The following is a 16,413-nucleotide window of genomic DNA, read 5'->3' as shown; positions in this document are numbered from 1 at the left end:
CCAGGCCCTGGGTGAAAATTAATTATAGCATAGCATAAATGAATATATGGCTAAAATCTCAAACAGTATGATTCACAGTTACACCTACATGAGTGGTGGCATTTGGAGGGTTGGTTAAAACATACTAAGACTAAAAAAAAACCATACTAAGACTGTCTGATTGTATGAAGTTACTTACAACATTGCTATCTACATTTACAAGGTGAATTCAAAGATACGTGGGCAGAGGCACAGGGACGTGATACACAGGTTAAATGTTCTTCCCATCATGAACACAGACGTGTTTATTCAGTGAAGCAATCCAGAAATAAAAGCACAGGTCGTCAGGATAGCCCATGGCATAGGATACGGGAACTTACATCACTCAGGTTATAGGCGTTGACCTTGTGCTGGAGGAGGGCAGGAGTATCTGGAGGTATGTGGCACTTGAACTTTTCACTTTCATGCTTTGCTTTGTAGTTTAGCTGAGACAGAAAGTGAGAGAGACAGACAGAGAGGGAGAGAGACAGACAGTAAAGGAGACAATTAGTTCTAAAGAAGAACTGTCCCCAAATACAAAAACCTTGTGTGGTACATTTCATAAAATAAAATGTAAAATACATTTTGTTGAAATAACTGACAGCGTTGTTAAGATCGAGACACAAGTCCAGAACTAGGGTGGGCCACTCTGCGTTACTGATAACACGGGTGATATCACATATGTCACTGGCATAGGACTGTCCTGGAAGGTGGTGCCTGTCTCACATACGCTCCCTCTCCAATCATACCACAATCGGCCCTGGGAATCAGGGGACTCTGAGACTCACAGCCCTTTCTCTCTTACCATTGTCAAAGCTCACTTTCTGGGAACACGTTCTAACAAACCTGGTTATGTCCCCACATGTACATTATGGTTGTTAAGACTCTTATGTGAAGACTTGATTTCTGGTCATATATTAACTGAGGTTACTTTCACTGTTTTGTTTAGTTCAACACAAGCTTGGAAGTTCATACTTAAAACTCATATGATAAAACTTATCTCAAAAACTCAATTTCCCAAAAATGTATTTGAGACAGCGACATCTCATGTATTGAATATCCACTCTGGGCCAGGGTGTTTCCTATGCTCATACCTCCTGCCATTTACTCTTCCAAGCAACCACAAATTACAAAAGGGAAATAAGAGGCATAGAGAGGTTCAACAATTTGCCCGTGCTGCCAGTTTGTAAAGACAGAGCTGGAATTTTACCCAGTCTTGTCTGACTCAAGAACTCATGTTCTTTCCAGGGCAGTAACGTACATCAGTTCCCCTTCTAGAACCAACTATCACTGATACCCATACAAGAAGATGCAAGGCAAAAAATAAGGAGATATTTTAGGTGATTACGAATATAGACAAGTTAAATTTGCTAAAACATACTTAGCCTTTTTTTGGTAAATGTGACAAGTCACTGGATTTTATCTGCAGAGTTATGACAGGTTATCCCTCCCAACTGGATTTCCTTCATATTTAAAGGAACTTACATCACTCAGTTGTTTGGAATTGACTTGGGCTTGCACCAGAACAGGAGAGTCAGTGACTTGAGTGAATTTTGTCTTATCTGGATGGACTTTGTAGGTATGCTGTGGAGGAAAAAGGAATCATTTTAGCAGTCAAATCCAAGTTGGCCTAGAGGCCAAGCAAGGAGAATCCATTCCCCAAAGGAAAAGAAACTTGTAGTTCATCAAACCCACAGCTCTCTTCTGATTAGACTGCCCTGTTTTTGACAGATACTTTCACATCTGTACAAGAAACTTTCTCGTTCTTCAGATTTCCGATAACCCTCCTTTGGGGAAATGAACTAGAACTACCTCTTGAAATGTGTGGATGACAATAGGGGAAATCAGTTCATCTACTACAAGATAAATTTTGTTTCTTGCAATTTCCTTGCTCGTGTTTATTTGAGAAGTGTTTTAACACTGTAGGAATTTCTTGACCCCTAGAGGCCGCAGGTGGCAGGACGTTCCAAGTTCCTATCACAGACTTACATCTTTACACTGATCCAGTTTCTTGATTGCTTCATATTCTTGAGTTATAGTCTGGGGGAAGAAGCCTTTGCCTCTGTCTTCTTCATATTCTGCTTTGTAGTTTTTCTAGGAGGAAAAGAAATCAGATACAAGGATGCAACCATTTATTCATGCCCTAAGGACGTGTTGGAAAGCTACCTGATTGTCTTAGCACTTACGTCACTGTTTTGAGCTGAAACTTTCATGCAGTGCGTATGGTATGGATCCTCAAAGCTGCCAACATAATGTCCCAAAATATTCTTCAAGTAGGAATCTTTGTATTTAGTCTGAAAGACAAAATACATTTCATGTATTTATTGGGGGAAATAATGGATCTTTTCTTAACAGAAGTAGTAACCACAGGACTGCTTACATCACTAGTGAAGTTGTGCAGAACTGTATCAAGTTGAAATTTGGGGGTTTCACAGTAATTTATGCTCTTTGCCTTTGTCTTTTCATAGTTCTCCTTGTATAGTTTCTGTCAAAGAAAAAAATAATCAGTTAAAGCAGATTCCTGTCACTCCCACACTGATTGTAACACTTGTATTTCCCAACACTCAACAAAAGAAGAAGGGAAAAAAAATATATCGCCTGTCAACTGTCTTAAAAATTGACAATCAGACATTGGGGTGTGGTGAATGATAAGTTTCTTCTATTAGCAATTACTGTAAAGCTTAGGTTTTCAATAGTCACCAAAAGATCTAGAAACTAATACATGGCCTCAGACCAAGACCTTAGTTGTGGGGAGTTGTGTGTATTTCAGTTCTGCTAGGTCTTTCCTTCCCCAACTCACACACTCTTCCCTCACTGATGGTGTCACGACAGACACGAATATTCTGAGCAAAAGTGATTTTTTTTTAAGATTTTATTTATTTGACAGAGAGAGAGAAATCACAAGTAGGCAGAGAGGCAGGCAGAGAGAGAGGAGGAAGCAGGCTCCCCGCGGAGCAGAGAGCCCGATGCGGAGCTTGATCCCAGGACCCTGGGATCATGACCCGAGCCGAAGGCAGTGGCTTTAACCCACTGAGCTACCCAGGCGCCCCAAAAGTGTTTTTTTTTTTTTAATAAACCTTCACAAAAAAGTTGAGTATCTGCTGAGATGTACACGCACTCTCTTCCTCCTTCCACCAAGGGAAAAGCCTTCTGCAAACAGATAGTGGATCTTAAAATTACAGTGTACCCAAGACCCCAGATGATAAATCCACTCAGTCTTCTTCTCCGCTAGGATGTCAATTTAGCTCTAACAATAACAATAAACAACTATTGATTTTAAAGGTACATCTGAGAAAGTAGGTCTTGTCACTTTCTCATGTTGGGTTTGGAGACTGCAAATGGTGCTATCTGGTTTTCAAATTTTTATATTGTTCTCTTTATCAGCAAAGGAGATTTGAATCCAGGCTTTTAGATGTTTGCTAAAGATGACCTTCATCTAGGAAACAGGAGACCTGCTTTGCACTGATTTCCCAACAGGGCTATTTGGACAGACACACTGACTCTCACCTGCTACCCCAACTCCATTCACCCCCTTCCTCAATCGCATGTACACATGTCTATGGTGCTGACTTAATTTGAGGGACAAAGAAAACTAACCTGCAGAGAGAACTGTATAATTCTCAAATACTGGGAAAGCTTAATACAGTGTAACGATAAGGGAAAAACTCAACTGATCACATGTTCAGTCTCTTTATATATACAGTCAAAATGGTCTCAGGCTTCTAGTCTCTTAATGCCATTTCTCACTTATCCAATCAATTTTAAATCTAATGGATTGGTCAGACTCTTAATTCCACATGGAGAAACTCCTGTGAAGGCTCAGGGAGCCATCTTTTAAGTCATGCTGTCTGCAAATGGTTGTTTCTAGGGACACGATCTGCACAGAGAATGGTGGAGGTAAGGGGAAGAAGCGGTGAGACACGGGACATCTATCCTTGCCCCGCTTGATGAACACAAGGGCAGGGCACACGCACAACTTCATCTCTCACTCTCCTCCCGTTTCGAAGTCTCCGTCTGCCTGGGTCAGATCACATGTATTTCCTACAGTGTACTCTTTGCCCATATGGAAGCTCAGGCACCAGAGCCTATAAGCAAATAAGGATTTCTCTGCCCACTGAGCTAAATCCAGAGGCCCCCCCAAAACTGACATACATCATACTCAGAGGCATTCCTGTCTTCCTGTGGGTAAACAGTTCCAGAGGAACTGCGACACGAGAATCTTAAAGTATTTGCAAAGTTATATATGCACTTAGTCATTTAGTTATATATGTATTATAGGAGCAAAATCTCATCTCTCTGGCAGCTAAGGTTAAAAAAAACACTTTTTGACAAGAATGTACTTACATCACTCAGGGCATTTCCTGCCGCCTTCAGCTGCTGGAGCAGTGGGTTCTCTGAAGCAGGAAGTACATTATAATCTGCTTTTCCCTTATTCTTTTCATAGTCTTCTTTGTATTTTACCTGTAGGAGTGAAATAAAATGAGAAAGTAATGCTGTGGGTTATTTTTGCTCTCGTCTCTATTATGGATATTATGACATGGTTTCTCAATCAATTTTCTCTCTAGAAGAGTGGCAGCTTGACATTTTACAAACAAAATACTCCTAGTAGCTCATAACAGCAGCAGAGCAAGTGCATCAATTTCCAGGCTAACTTCTCTTCCCATTCATTTATTCACTCAAAAATGTCCATAGGGGATCAATTGTGCACTGGCTCTGGGACAGGTCCAAGAAAGAGTAAGACCTGGTCCCCGCCCTCAAAGAGAAAAAGACACACACAGATAATGACAGAGCCTCATGTCCCAGACACTTGCTGCTCCACAACCCTCATTTAGCTCTTAGCCTCCAGCTGCCTAATTGCCAACACACTGTTAAAGAAAGCAAACCAGAAGCATCCTCAGTCGTATGCTTCATCTGTGGCTGTGCGTGAGCATGTGTGTTTCTAATGTACATCAGAAGTGAGAGGAAAGGGCTGGAGGCTGGATGAAGGATGACAACCTCGCTTCTTCTTTCTGCCCTCCCACTGTGCACCTTCAATTCCAGCTTTAGCAGAAGCTTTTTTTTTTTTTTTTAAAGATTTTATTTATTTATTTGACAGAGAGAAATCACAAGTAGACAGAGAGGCAGTCAGAGAGAGAGAGAGAGAGGAGGAAGCAGGCTCCCTGCTGAGCAGAGAGCCCGATGTGGGGCTCGATCCCAGGATCCTGAGATCATGACCTGAGCTGAAGGCAGTGGCTTAAACCACTGAGCCACCCAGGCGCCCTAGCAGAAGCTTTTAATGAGCGCCCCAAAGCCCCTATCAGGAACATGCCCAAAGGGAGAACAAGAAACCGATCCTAGTTCTGACCCTGATCCACAGTGCCCACCATTTATTGTGGCAACACAGCTGTAGAATACAGAACAGTTCAAAGACTCCTAGGTAGCTTACCAACATTTGAGAACCTCAAAAACCAAATATAATCAGTTTGGTCTCCAAAGGTAGGAGATACACAGCTGAAAGACAGAGGCACCACCCTCTACAGAAGCCACAGAAGACTCACAGGGAATACTCTACAGTAATGAAAAGACATAACTTTCTATCTTACAGAATTATGAGCTTTATTGGAAAATGGAACCAACCAGAAAAGGAATTCTACACACACCCTTATCTCCCTACCTACATGTGGGCTATGTGGCCTCTTCTCCTGTTTATGGATAAACTGTCAGCACTTGTGGCAAAGTTTCCCCTCCTATTAAGTACCAGAACCCTTCCCCTTTCACCTACTCAAGGATATCACTCCAGCCACTCTTTCTGCCTCAGAAAGAGATGATTTTCTTCCACACTGTGGAATTTTCCCATCAACACAGATACACGGTGTCTTTGCTATCTTAAAAGAATCCCCTCTTCACCCATGTATCCCTCAGCCACTACCTCATTTTCTTCTTTTCCTTTCAGGAAAACACTTTGAAAAAGCTAAGTTATATTCTTCTAAATCTCTGTTCTCATCCACTCATGAGCCCTCTCTAAGCAGACTCAACCAAGTTGCTCTTAAGTTCATCAGAGACCAGATGCTGGTAAATTCATGTCAGAAATATCTGACACAGCTGATCACCCTCTTCTCCTGTCACTTGCTTCCCACTCTCTACCAACTCTACTCCCACCTCATCGTGCTGATGTGTTTGCGTGGGGACACTCCGGAGCTCAGTCCTAGAGCTTTTAGTCTACATTTGCTCCCTTGATGGTGTCCAGTCCTACGATGTTAAATACTATCCATATACGGATGTCTTCCAAATTTATACAACCCTTCCCGATATCTCCTCTGAAACTTCAGTCTTGTGCAGTCAACTGCCCACTTAACCTTTCCACTAAGATGTCTAAAAGGCATCTCAGGTCTTACATATTGGAAGCTGAGCCTATATCTTCCCTCCAAAAATAATTATCCAGTCCTTCCGCACTCTTCCCTCTCTTGTAAAGGGAAATTCCATTCATGCAGTTGCTTAGACCCAAACTTTCTTCCCATATCCCACAACCAACCCAACAGCAGACCAGATCAGCTCTACCTTCAAAGTACATCTCATCACCTGCCCTGCTCTCCTCCTGATCCAAAACATGACTGTCTTGCACCTGGAGACTGAAATAGCTTCCTAGGTGATGAGATCTTCTTGCTTTCACTCCTTCAGCAGAGCCAAGGGCAGGATTTGAGTCAAGTCTGATTAGCTCTGAAGTTTATATGCTTTCTAGTACTAGACTGCTGAGGACTCTATTTACTGAAGTCTGCTCTATAGAGTATATGAACATATCCATGGATCTCTGTATCTTCTCTGTGACCAGATTCTCACCAATTAGTAGGAAAAAAAAAAATTATAATCATGAGTGTGGGAATGTCCATATTCAGAGAAGTTTGCCAATCGTATTTTCTTGAGGGAGTTCTTCTGTTGGAGAGCACAACCTTTGTACTTGCAGGTGTGAAAAGGTCCTTTATGAAATATTAAAGATAATACTTAAGTATTATTAATGGTCATACTAGCAAAATTTTTCAAAAATATGGTAGCCTTATAACCCCAAAGTACTTTTTTTGTTGTTGCCCAAGAACTCTTTTTTCTTCATTACTTACAAAATCAAGAGTTATAAAAAGTCCACCCCAATAAGACCATCATGACAGATGAGAGCATTTCCCCATACCTTGCTAGCTGCTACCCCAGCTTGTTTATTCACTTTGTACTCCGGTGTTTCCGTGTGCATGAAGTAGATCTGGTCTTTCATATTCTCAAAATCTTCCTGGTATTTTCTCTGTAAGACATTAAACATGCTGGAGAACTGCTGTGAACACAGACTGTGCAAGGGTTCACACGGGGGAACAGGGGCCACTTGGGTTGCTTACGCATAGCCCCACTCCTCTTGGTTTATGCAGACCAGGTTACAACGAGAGATGGTAGGGCCATCACAAAAACAATTAGAAACTTAACTGAGACTTAGAGCAATTGTAAGAGGCTGAAACTACCCTTTAAGAAGGAGCTCCCAGGGCTGGAGGCAGAGAATTTCAGAGAAAAGGAAAAGAGTTTTTCAGTGAAGAATTTCTGGGAAGAAACTAGTCAGTTTCATAAATGTAGTTTGGGTTCCCCAGGCAAAGAATAAATTTAAAAGGGACCCTTTAACCTGTACTCACTTGGAAACCCTATTGTTCATATGAAAATTCAGGCAAGAATAATGTAATCTGAGTAAAACAGTATTTCTCAAAAGGGAAGGAAGACTGGGAGATTTCTTTCTGGTTAGGAACCCTACACAGGTCTTGTCCCCAAGAAGAGTCCATTACCTGGACTCTAGTGTTCTGGTACCCCTTCAGGTGTAGTTGGGGACTAGAAGTTATAAAGAAAAGGGTCACCTTTCATCCTAAGAACATCCGGCCATTTCCTCCTACTTACTGAGCTGATGTTATCAGCATTCATTCTGGCAGTAGCAATTTCAAAGCAAGGTGTCTCACTCCATTTGCCTTTGATTTTATTTTCATAGTCCGCCTTGTATTTTTGCTATGAGAAAAAAAGAAGACAAGACAAAATATAGGAAATACAGAAATTGACAAGATAGAAAAGTAGTAAATGGGCAGCTTTAAAAAACATCTTTAAAAAATTTTTTTAAATAAAAAGATATCTTGATATCTATTAAGATATCTATTAAGAACTTCTTAAGTTTGTTTTTTTTTTTTTTTAAAGATTTTATTTATTTACTTGACAGAGAGAAATCACAAGTAGATGGAGAGGCAGGCAGAGAGAGAGAGAGAGAGAAGCAGGCTCCCCGCTGAGCAGAGAGCCCGATACGGGACTCGATCCCAAGACCCTGAGATCATGACCTGAGCCGAAGGCAGCGGCTTAACCCACTGAGCCACCCAGGCGCCCAGAACTTCTTAAGTTCTTAATAGAAGTCTTCAAACCTTCTAGCATAGTGTCAACAAGAAAGTTGAGCAGTGGGTAGAGGTAATAATTGACCCTCTTCTTGTCGAATCTGGGGACTTAGTTCATTCAGAACTTACAGATATTCTCTGATGTTTGAGGGAGGAGACTCAGAAGCATACTCCACTTGTATTTCAGAGTTATAATAAAACCACTCAACCCCAGGTTTCCATGCCAGATGAACTTATTTCTGAGCTTTACCAATACTCCTGGTTATCCAGAAAGCTTGGTTATCCAAAAAATCTGGCTTACAGACTAATTTTAAGCCTTTCCAGTTGAGACTTAAAGAAATTTTAATGAGAACTGGCAAGTAATTCAAAAATTGCCCCATCTTACTCCCAAACACCACCCCACCTGAACTTCAGGCTGTGGGCATCTAGAAGACTGGAATTATATCTTCTTTATGTTTATATCCTCAGAATCTAACACAAAATGCAGCACACACAAGTGGCCTCATAAATGGCCTCATAAATGCATGCTCAAATACACTGAATTGAGCTAAGTCAATGATATGTAGCTTCAAACTACCTTGGCCTTATACTGCTCTTAGAATAAAATTAAATTACTCAATACCAAATCTGGGCATATAAGCCAAAGCCAGAGCTGGGTTACAGCAATTTCCCCTTCTTGGGAAATGTGTTAACAGATACAACCAATGAGCCTCAAGGTTTCTGCACACCTACACCCCTACTATACTCTTCAAGAGAAAAGGAAGTTGCTTTCTAGTATACCTTTAACAGAACCAGTGCTAAGGAGAAGTGATGTGCTGAACCAGTGAGTATGAGTTAAAGGATGCTCAATCCTTTCTCAAATGCACATACCCTTTCTTCTCAAGAGCTTAATATGCCAATCAATAGCCAAGTGTTTTTCATAACTATAAATTTTAGAGTCCTGGGCCTGAGTCCAGAAGCTCTGGGCCCAAGACTGGACTCTTATCATTACCAATGGTGTGACTTAGCTTCTCCAAGTTTCAGGGTTCTCAACCATAGCACCAACAACCTTCCACATTAAGATTAAAAAGTTCATACCCTGAAGAGTCCTAAACAAATGTAGGCTACAATAACTCTAACAACTATGATGATAACATTGATAGCATAACAGAGTAAGAAACTGGAGAAAATTGTGTGAGTATTCTTTGATAGAAATCTTTGTTGAGATAATATTTACATTAAAGTACCAATTAATGTGTACTCTCCTCTCATGAAGCTTTAAAAAAATTGTAGTCAACTTTTCAGTCGATCAAAACAGACTTAACTCAGTCAAAAAGGATTTTTCGATTGGCTGATTGCCTATAGAAGTAAGTATTTCTAAACTTTTTGGGGACTAGACCTCTTCAGATATCTGAGAAAGTTATAAAGTGCCCATAAACACAACTTAGAGAATTCTTTTTTTCTTTTTAAAAGGTTTTATTAATTTGGCAGAGAGAGACACAGTGAGAGATGGAACACAAGCAAGGGGAGTAGGAAAGGGAGAAGCAGGCTCCCCACAGAGCAGGGAGCCCGACGATGCAGGGCTGGATTACAGGACTCTGGGATCATGACCTGAGCCGAAGGCAGACACCTAACTGACTGGGCCACCCAGAGAATTCCTGAATTACGTGCACCCCAGGTTTACAAGCACCTACATTCTTGGTGGGGGATATTGCCATTCTTCTGCTTGGTGTCAAAGGAAAACAACTCCAGTATTAGGGGGTAGGGGAAACAGAGCCTAATGCATCTCTAAAACTTTGTAATATAATTTAAAATTGAGAAGGCAGTATTCTTTTTTTTTTTAAAGATTTTACTTATTTGTCAAAGACAGAGTGTATAAGCAAAGAGAGCTATAGGTAGAGGGAGAAGCAGGCTCCCCACTGAGCAAAAAGCCTGATGTGGGACTCAATCCCAGGACCCTAGGATCACGACCTGAGCTGAAGGCAGAGGCTTAACCAACTGAGCCACTCAGGTGTCCCCACAGCAGACATTCTTAATGAGGTCCAAACATGGGGTCATTATGGAGAAATAATAAGAAAATCATATATGTAGATTTGTTAAAAGAAAATTAAGTAAAAATTAATTCTCACATTAAGATACAGATATCCGTTGTTTTAAAAAGATATTAAAACAAGATGCAGGGGTGCCTGGGTGTCTTAGTTAGCTAAATGTCAGACTCTTGGATTCAGCCCAGGTCGTGATCTCAGGATCATAAGACTGAGCTCTGAGTCAGGCTCCACACTGGGTATGGAGCCTGCTTAAGATTGTCTCTCTTGCCTTCTGCCCCTTCCCGACGCCCTACCCCACTCGCACATTCTCTCTCCGAAAAAAAGTAAAATAAAACAAGATGCAGAACAAGAGTTTAAGACCCCAGCACCCTCACCCAAAGTCCTCCCCCACTTCTCTCTCTTCATGAACCAGTAGCTAAAATGGGTCAGCTTGGAGGTGGATCTCTCACCATGCACCCCTGACTACTCGCATGTCTGGGAAGATTTTCACTACAAGCGACTGAGGCTACAGCTTGTTAACTGTTGAAAAAGTTATGGCCTTCCCCTTCATTTATAGGTAGGAGAGAAGTTGAAAGAATAAAGGCCTGCCGCTTGAGGAATGAGAGGAAGAGAGAGGTATGTGTCTGCCTGGGACCTCCTCTGTCCATAAGCGGTTGACTCTACCTGCCTGTCAGCAAGGCCTGAGTGTTTACGTGGTACACAGAGACGTTAACTGTACCAGGGGCCCCACACCCAACCTTCCCTCCAGCTCCCCCCAGTCCTTCTGTCTGACTGTCATGTTCCAAGTCAATCAATGGAAACCTGGCAGCAAGAATGGATTTAACCTCCTCTAGGATTCTGTGTTTGTTCATTTACCAGAGGACAGCACATGGGGTCAGTTCAAGCTCTGGAACACCTTCTGTGGTCAAGAGAGTAACCGCAGGTCGATAGATGCAGTAAAATTGCTTCCTCAGACCGTAGCTCCTCCTCCTCAGAAATGAGCTGAGAGGCTTGTGTTAGGCCACAAACTAGACACCCTAATGTCCTTCTTAAACACATGGCTTTATTTTTGACTTTCCACATCTGCATCTGTGGTTTTGATGTGGTTATCAAACGGAAGGACGACAAAGCCCGTTAGTTAATCACACTTCACTCTGTGAGTTGCTAAATACTAGGACTTCGGACAGCTTCGTTCACAGAAATGCGATCCTTTCACGTAGCTGGAGGGGGTCCCGACTGACATTTTCATTGCCCACAGTGGCCCCAGGGCCGCTTTCCTAACTCAACCAAATCTCTTCTGATGGAACCAATGGAAGTCTCTCCCTAAGTCTTTGTGATAGAGGAGCTTCCATGGTATTAGAAGATCAGAGCTGGGCATCTTTCTGGTGTGCAGCGATATTTTCTGAAAGATGTTTTTTTAAAATATTCTAGTGCAATACTAAGATAAAGCACACCCCAGCTCCACAGGGATGGAAGGTCCTGTGCTTGGGACCCTTCAGGACCTCACCCAGGTACCTAAGGTTGTTCATCTGTAGCCTCTGTTATGTAATAAACATAAGAGTGTTTCCCCTGAGTGCTGTGAGCCAATTATTAGCAAATTATCAAATATGAGGAGGGGGTCATGGGAAGCCTGGATTTAAGCCAGTCAGTCAGAGGTATGGGAGGTCCAGATTTACGACTAGTTGTCTGAAGTAGGGTCAGTCTTGAGGGTCTGAACCCTTAACCTGTGAGATCTGAGGCTAACTCCAGGTAGATAATGTCAGAATCAAAGTGAACTAATAGGGCAGCGAGTTGGTGTCAGAGAATTGGTCAGTGGTACAAGACCCATTTGGTGGCAGGAGTGTGCACAGAGAGCAAAGGAAACAGAGCTCTTCCTTTCAACTCTAGATCCCAGGGAGCTATCATTGGACATTCCAGCCTGGAATCTCACATTTTTCCTCATGTTATAAATCTAGAAGGAAGCAGAGAGGCAAGCACTGAGAGACTTAAGGGACTTCCCAGTGTTGCACTCAGAAGCCCACCTCCAGCTGGCTGAGGTGGGCGCAGTGACCTCACTGGAATGCTCGCTCACATGAACCACCTGCCTGCCTGTCCGTCTGTGTTAGAGCTACAAAATGTGGCTGAGCCAAGACAAGTGCTGCCATGGAGCTGGTAGCTTTGGCCAAAGAGAAAAGTGAGAGAACGGATTCTGACAGATCCAGTAAGGAAAGCTGGTAAACAACAGAATCAATATATAAGCCATATAATCATTGCAGATATGCAATCATCATATTAACATATGAACAGAAGGGCGCCTGGGTGGCTCAGTTGTTTAAGTCTCTGCCTTTGGTTCGGGTCATGATCCCAGAGTCCCGGGATCGAGTCCCGCATCAGGCTCCCGGCTCTGCAGGGAATCTCCTTTTCCCTCTGACCTTCTCCCCTCTCGTGCTCTCTCTTACTCTCTCTCCCAAATAAATCAATAAATCTTTAAAAACAAACAAACAAACAAACATGAACTGAAGGCTGGAAGACAAAGGGACGGATCTGGGAAACACAGACAAGGAAATGCTGGATTTGAATACCTAAGAGGGAGAAGATCAAGGAGGTTTTATCCATGTCGGAGAGCAAGGAAACGTGGGTCAAAGCCCATAATGGTGGGGAACACTTCAAGAGGACAGAGGCAAGTCCCACAGCTAAATCACCTCTCTCTCCTCCACCCGCAGCTCTAGTCCTCTTATTGGATGGTCTGTGGTTGGATGGACTGCTACCAATCACAAGCATTTCTTCCCAAAGTGAGTATTGTTTTAGATATCCAGCAGCCATTAAAAACTTGGAATTTGACTAAGACTGGGATGAATAGCCAAATCTAGTGACTTTCATCCACAGCCATCTTCCCTCGGCTCATATTGCTATTCCACAATGGCAAACCCAGACTGGTGAGGATTTTGAAATGTCCAATGACGCCACCGTATCTGGCTGGAGTGGTGCGGTCCAACAGGCACCTCATGCAAGCCACCACTGTAACTGTAAATTTTCTAGTAGCCGATTTTTAAAATGCAAGAAGGAACAGGTGTGAAATTAATTTTAGTAATATATTTTACTTAACCCAATAGATCCAACAAATATGATTTCAATGTATAATCAATATGAAAATCATGAGCTGTTTTATGTTCTTTTTGTCCTAAGTATTCTAGACCAGTGCCTATGTCATGCATATAGGACCCTCAGTTTATATAATCACGTTTCAAATGCTCAGTGGTCACATGTGGATGATGGCCACTACATCGAGGAGCACAACTCTAGACTAACCAGCATGTCTAAATTAGCGGAGATTGATTACAGAGCTGGGTGGCTCAGTGGGTTGGGCCTCTGCCTTTGGCTCAGGTCATGATCTCAGCGTCCTGGGATCGAGGCCTGCACTGGACTCTCTGTTCAGCAAGGAGCCTGCTTCCCCATCTCTCTCTGCCTGCCTCTCTGCCTACTTGTGGTCTCTCTCTGTCAAATAAATAAATACAATCTTAAAAAAAAAGAAAAAGAAAAAAGAAAGGCATTTTTTTAAATCATGTTCAAGTACCCCCATTGCACCCTCAAATAAGGTAAGTGTGCTGCATTAGTAAGATATCATTTAAAATATGCTTTAAATAAAAATTAAAAATAGATTTGTTTTCCAAATGACCATTTGAAAGAGGGTTTGTACCTTTTCTTCAAAAAAAGATCAGTGATCCTTGTTTCCTAATCTTATTTAAGTATGAATATCTTCAGCAGGCCAGCTCTTTCTGGACAGTTCTAAAGTTCATTTCTGCTTAGCCCTGGGCAAATTCCAGGGTCATGGCATTCCTGTTAGTGAAAATTTACTGTACTTATCAGCTCTATCATCCAAATAAGCCCTTGGTTATAGTTAGTAGTCTGCAACATCAGACATTAAAAACATCACTGAATAAACTTCATCTTTCTAGTTTTAATTCCTTCTCCTTTCTCAGAGACATCCTTTCCTACCAAATACCTAAACAAGATAGAAACCTTGAGGTTCCACCAAGATTCAAGCAGTAGACCAAACTGGGGACTGAACTCCATGGAGGGCAATGAGAAGTATTTAAAGGGAGCAGTATCCCAGGAGAAAGTGGCCCAATACAAACCAATTTAAAATAGGATTTTAGCATGGGTCTCGTCATCAGCTGAACATCTGTCTCTTGGCATTCTCTGGGAGGGCTGCATTCCGCAGAGCGAGTTTACCAGCCTAAATATAGACAGACTAAGCCATTTTCCTGGGCCTTAAAAGCTATGAAGTGCACTGTCCATGGCTGTCACACTAAGCCCTGTCTGAGAGATCACTCTGCGTTCTTATTTTCTCCATGTCTGACAGAGAGCATTAAAGTGTATGAGGTCTTCACACTGAATTAAGACAATCAGATCCTCCAAGAAAATGTGCGGTGACTCAGTTCTCGGTTAGTAGCACTTCCTTAAATCACAATGTTAAATGACATCAGGACATAATTTCTGTTCTTGAAATGCAGCTTTCTCATTTACCAATCACTGAGTCCTTAAATGGACCGAACATTTATTAACATGGCCCCACAGTGTTAATGGAGGTACCGTGTTCAAGGTAGATTTTTTAGGGTCTTATTGCAAAACAACTCTCGGTGTTGGTGTTGGGTCTTCGGGTTCCCCTTACTTTCTCTGAGATTTGAGAAGATTAAGCCAGATGTTTCAAGGCAGAGAGTGGCCCAGCCCTATTTACTTACCTTGCTCACTTGATTGGTCACTTTCTTAGCAAATTCTATATCTGGAGGGTCCGGCAGCGTTGTGAATTGAGACTGCTGTTCAGCATGACCTTTTTTGTAGGCAATCTGACAACATAAAAGATGGGGATGCTCATGAGCCACAGAAAATTATTCTATATCCCAGATTCCATTTGTTGGAATTAAAAAAAAAAAAAAAAAAAAGGACTAGGTTTTCATCCGTACCTGAAGTTTTGAACTTTAGTGTATCATGTAACAGGGATGTATCCTTACAGATTTGACATGCCTTTGCTCTCAGTATTACTAGTGATTTCTACCTCATTAAGTCTTCCCTCTTCACCAAGGCTATTAACTTAGATGTTTCCTTCCTTTTGTCTCTATGCCGTGATTTATAATTGAAACTACTCTTTTTCTTTTTTTTTAAGATTTTATTTAGGGGCACCTGGGTGGCTCAGCCTTTAAGTGTCTGCCTTCTGCTCAGGTCATGATCCCAGGGTCCTGGGATCAAGTCCCACATTGGGCTCCCTGCTCTCTGGGGAGCCTGCTTCTCCCTCACCCACTCCCCCTGCTTGTGTTCCCTCTCTCACTATGTCTTTATCAAATAAATAAATCTTTTTTTTTAAAAAGATCTTATTTATTTGGCAGAGAGAGCATAAAGTGGGAGAGCATCAGGCAGAGAGAGAGGGAGAAGCAGACTCCCCGCTGAGCAGGAACTCGATCCCAGGACCCTGGATCATGACCTGAGCTGAAGGCATACACTTAACCAACTGAGCCACCCAGGTGTTCCCCAACCTCTTGTCTTTATATCACACCCGCTACCAAAACCCTAGCTCTGAATCAACTCAGCAGGCATACTTCCTCTGCTTACATCCAGGATGCTGAGTGCTACTGAAGAAAACCACACAATTCTACTGACTGGACAATGACAATGCAACAAGCACAACTAAAAGTTCCACTGGAATAAGGTACAGAAGTGGAAAAGGGAGTCTCTCAAATCTAAGCCCTTAGCCTGAAGGCTAGGTGTGTAGCCAGTGATACACTCGGTGAATAAGAGCTTGCTTGGGGCTCTATGCCCAATACTCGGAATTTATCGTAACCAACTGCCATCTTGCCTTCAAGGAAGCTCGAACATCCTGTTATGCATCTCTGCTCAGTCTCTGCTCACAGCGGCTAGTGTTAAACTCCAAGACCGTCCTTAGGCCCCCAGTCAACTCTCAGCTGCCTTTTTCATAAAGAAATGCTATATATCCTCTTCTCTTTCCCTGTACTCATCCCTGCCCTTCCCCACTACTGCGT

The 16,413-nt window shown here is 42.2% G+C and overlaps 1 protein-coding gene across 20 annotated transcripts in view; it reads right to left on the bottom strand.

Moving 5' to 3' along the window:
* The window catches only part of NEB (nebulin), a 215,212-nt gene that overhangs the window by 183,483 nt on the left and 15,316 nt on the right, over nucleotides 1-16,413 (bottom strand). For all 20 annotated transcript variants that reach the window (XM_059167362.1, XM_059167344.1, XM_059167346.1 and 17 more), the window contains exons 10-18: nucleotides 15,121-15,225; nucleotides 7,918-8,022; nucleotides 7,178-7,285; nucleotides 4,363-4,479; nucleotides 2,399-2,503; nucleotides 2,205-2,312; nucleotides 2,008-2,112; nucleotides 1,504-1,602; nucleotides 360-464 (exon numbers count right to left, since the gene is read on the bottom strand). In XM_059167362.1, the coding sequence (XP_059023345.1) occupies nucleotides 360-464; nucleotides 1,504-1,602; nucleotides 2,008-2,112; nucleotides 2,205-2,312; nucleotides 2,399-2,503; nucleotides 4,363-4,479; nucleotides 7,178-7,285; nucleotides 7,918-8,022; nucleotides 15,121-15,225 (957 nt within the window). The remainder of the gene's footprint in view (nucleotides 1-359; nucleotides 465-1,503; nucleotides 1,603-2,007; nucleotides 2,113-2,204; nucleotides 2,313-2,398; nucleotides 2,504-4,362; nucleotides 4,480-7,177; nucleotides 7,286-7,917; nucleotides 8,023-15,120; nucleotides 15,226-16,413) is intronic.

This window comes from Mustela lutreola, chromosome 3, assembly GCF_030435805.1.
Source record: "Mustela lutreola isolate mMusLut2 chromosome 3, mMusLut2.pri, whole genome shotgun sequence".
NCBI lineage: Eukaryota > Metazoa > Chordata > Mammalia > Carnivora > Mustelidae > Mustela > Mustela lutreola.
The sequence above is the reverse complement of the archived record's forward strand: the minus strand, read 5'-3'. Positions and strand labels throughout refer to the sequence as shown.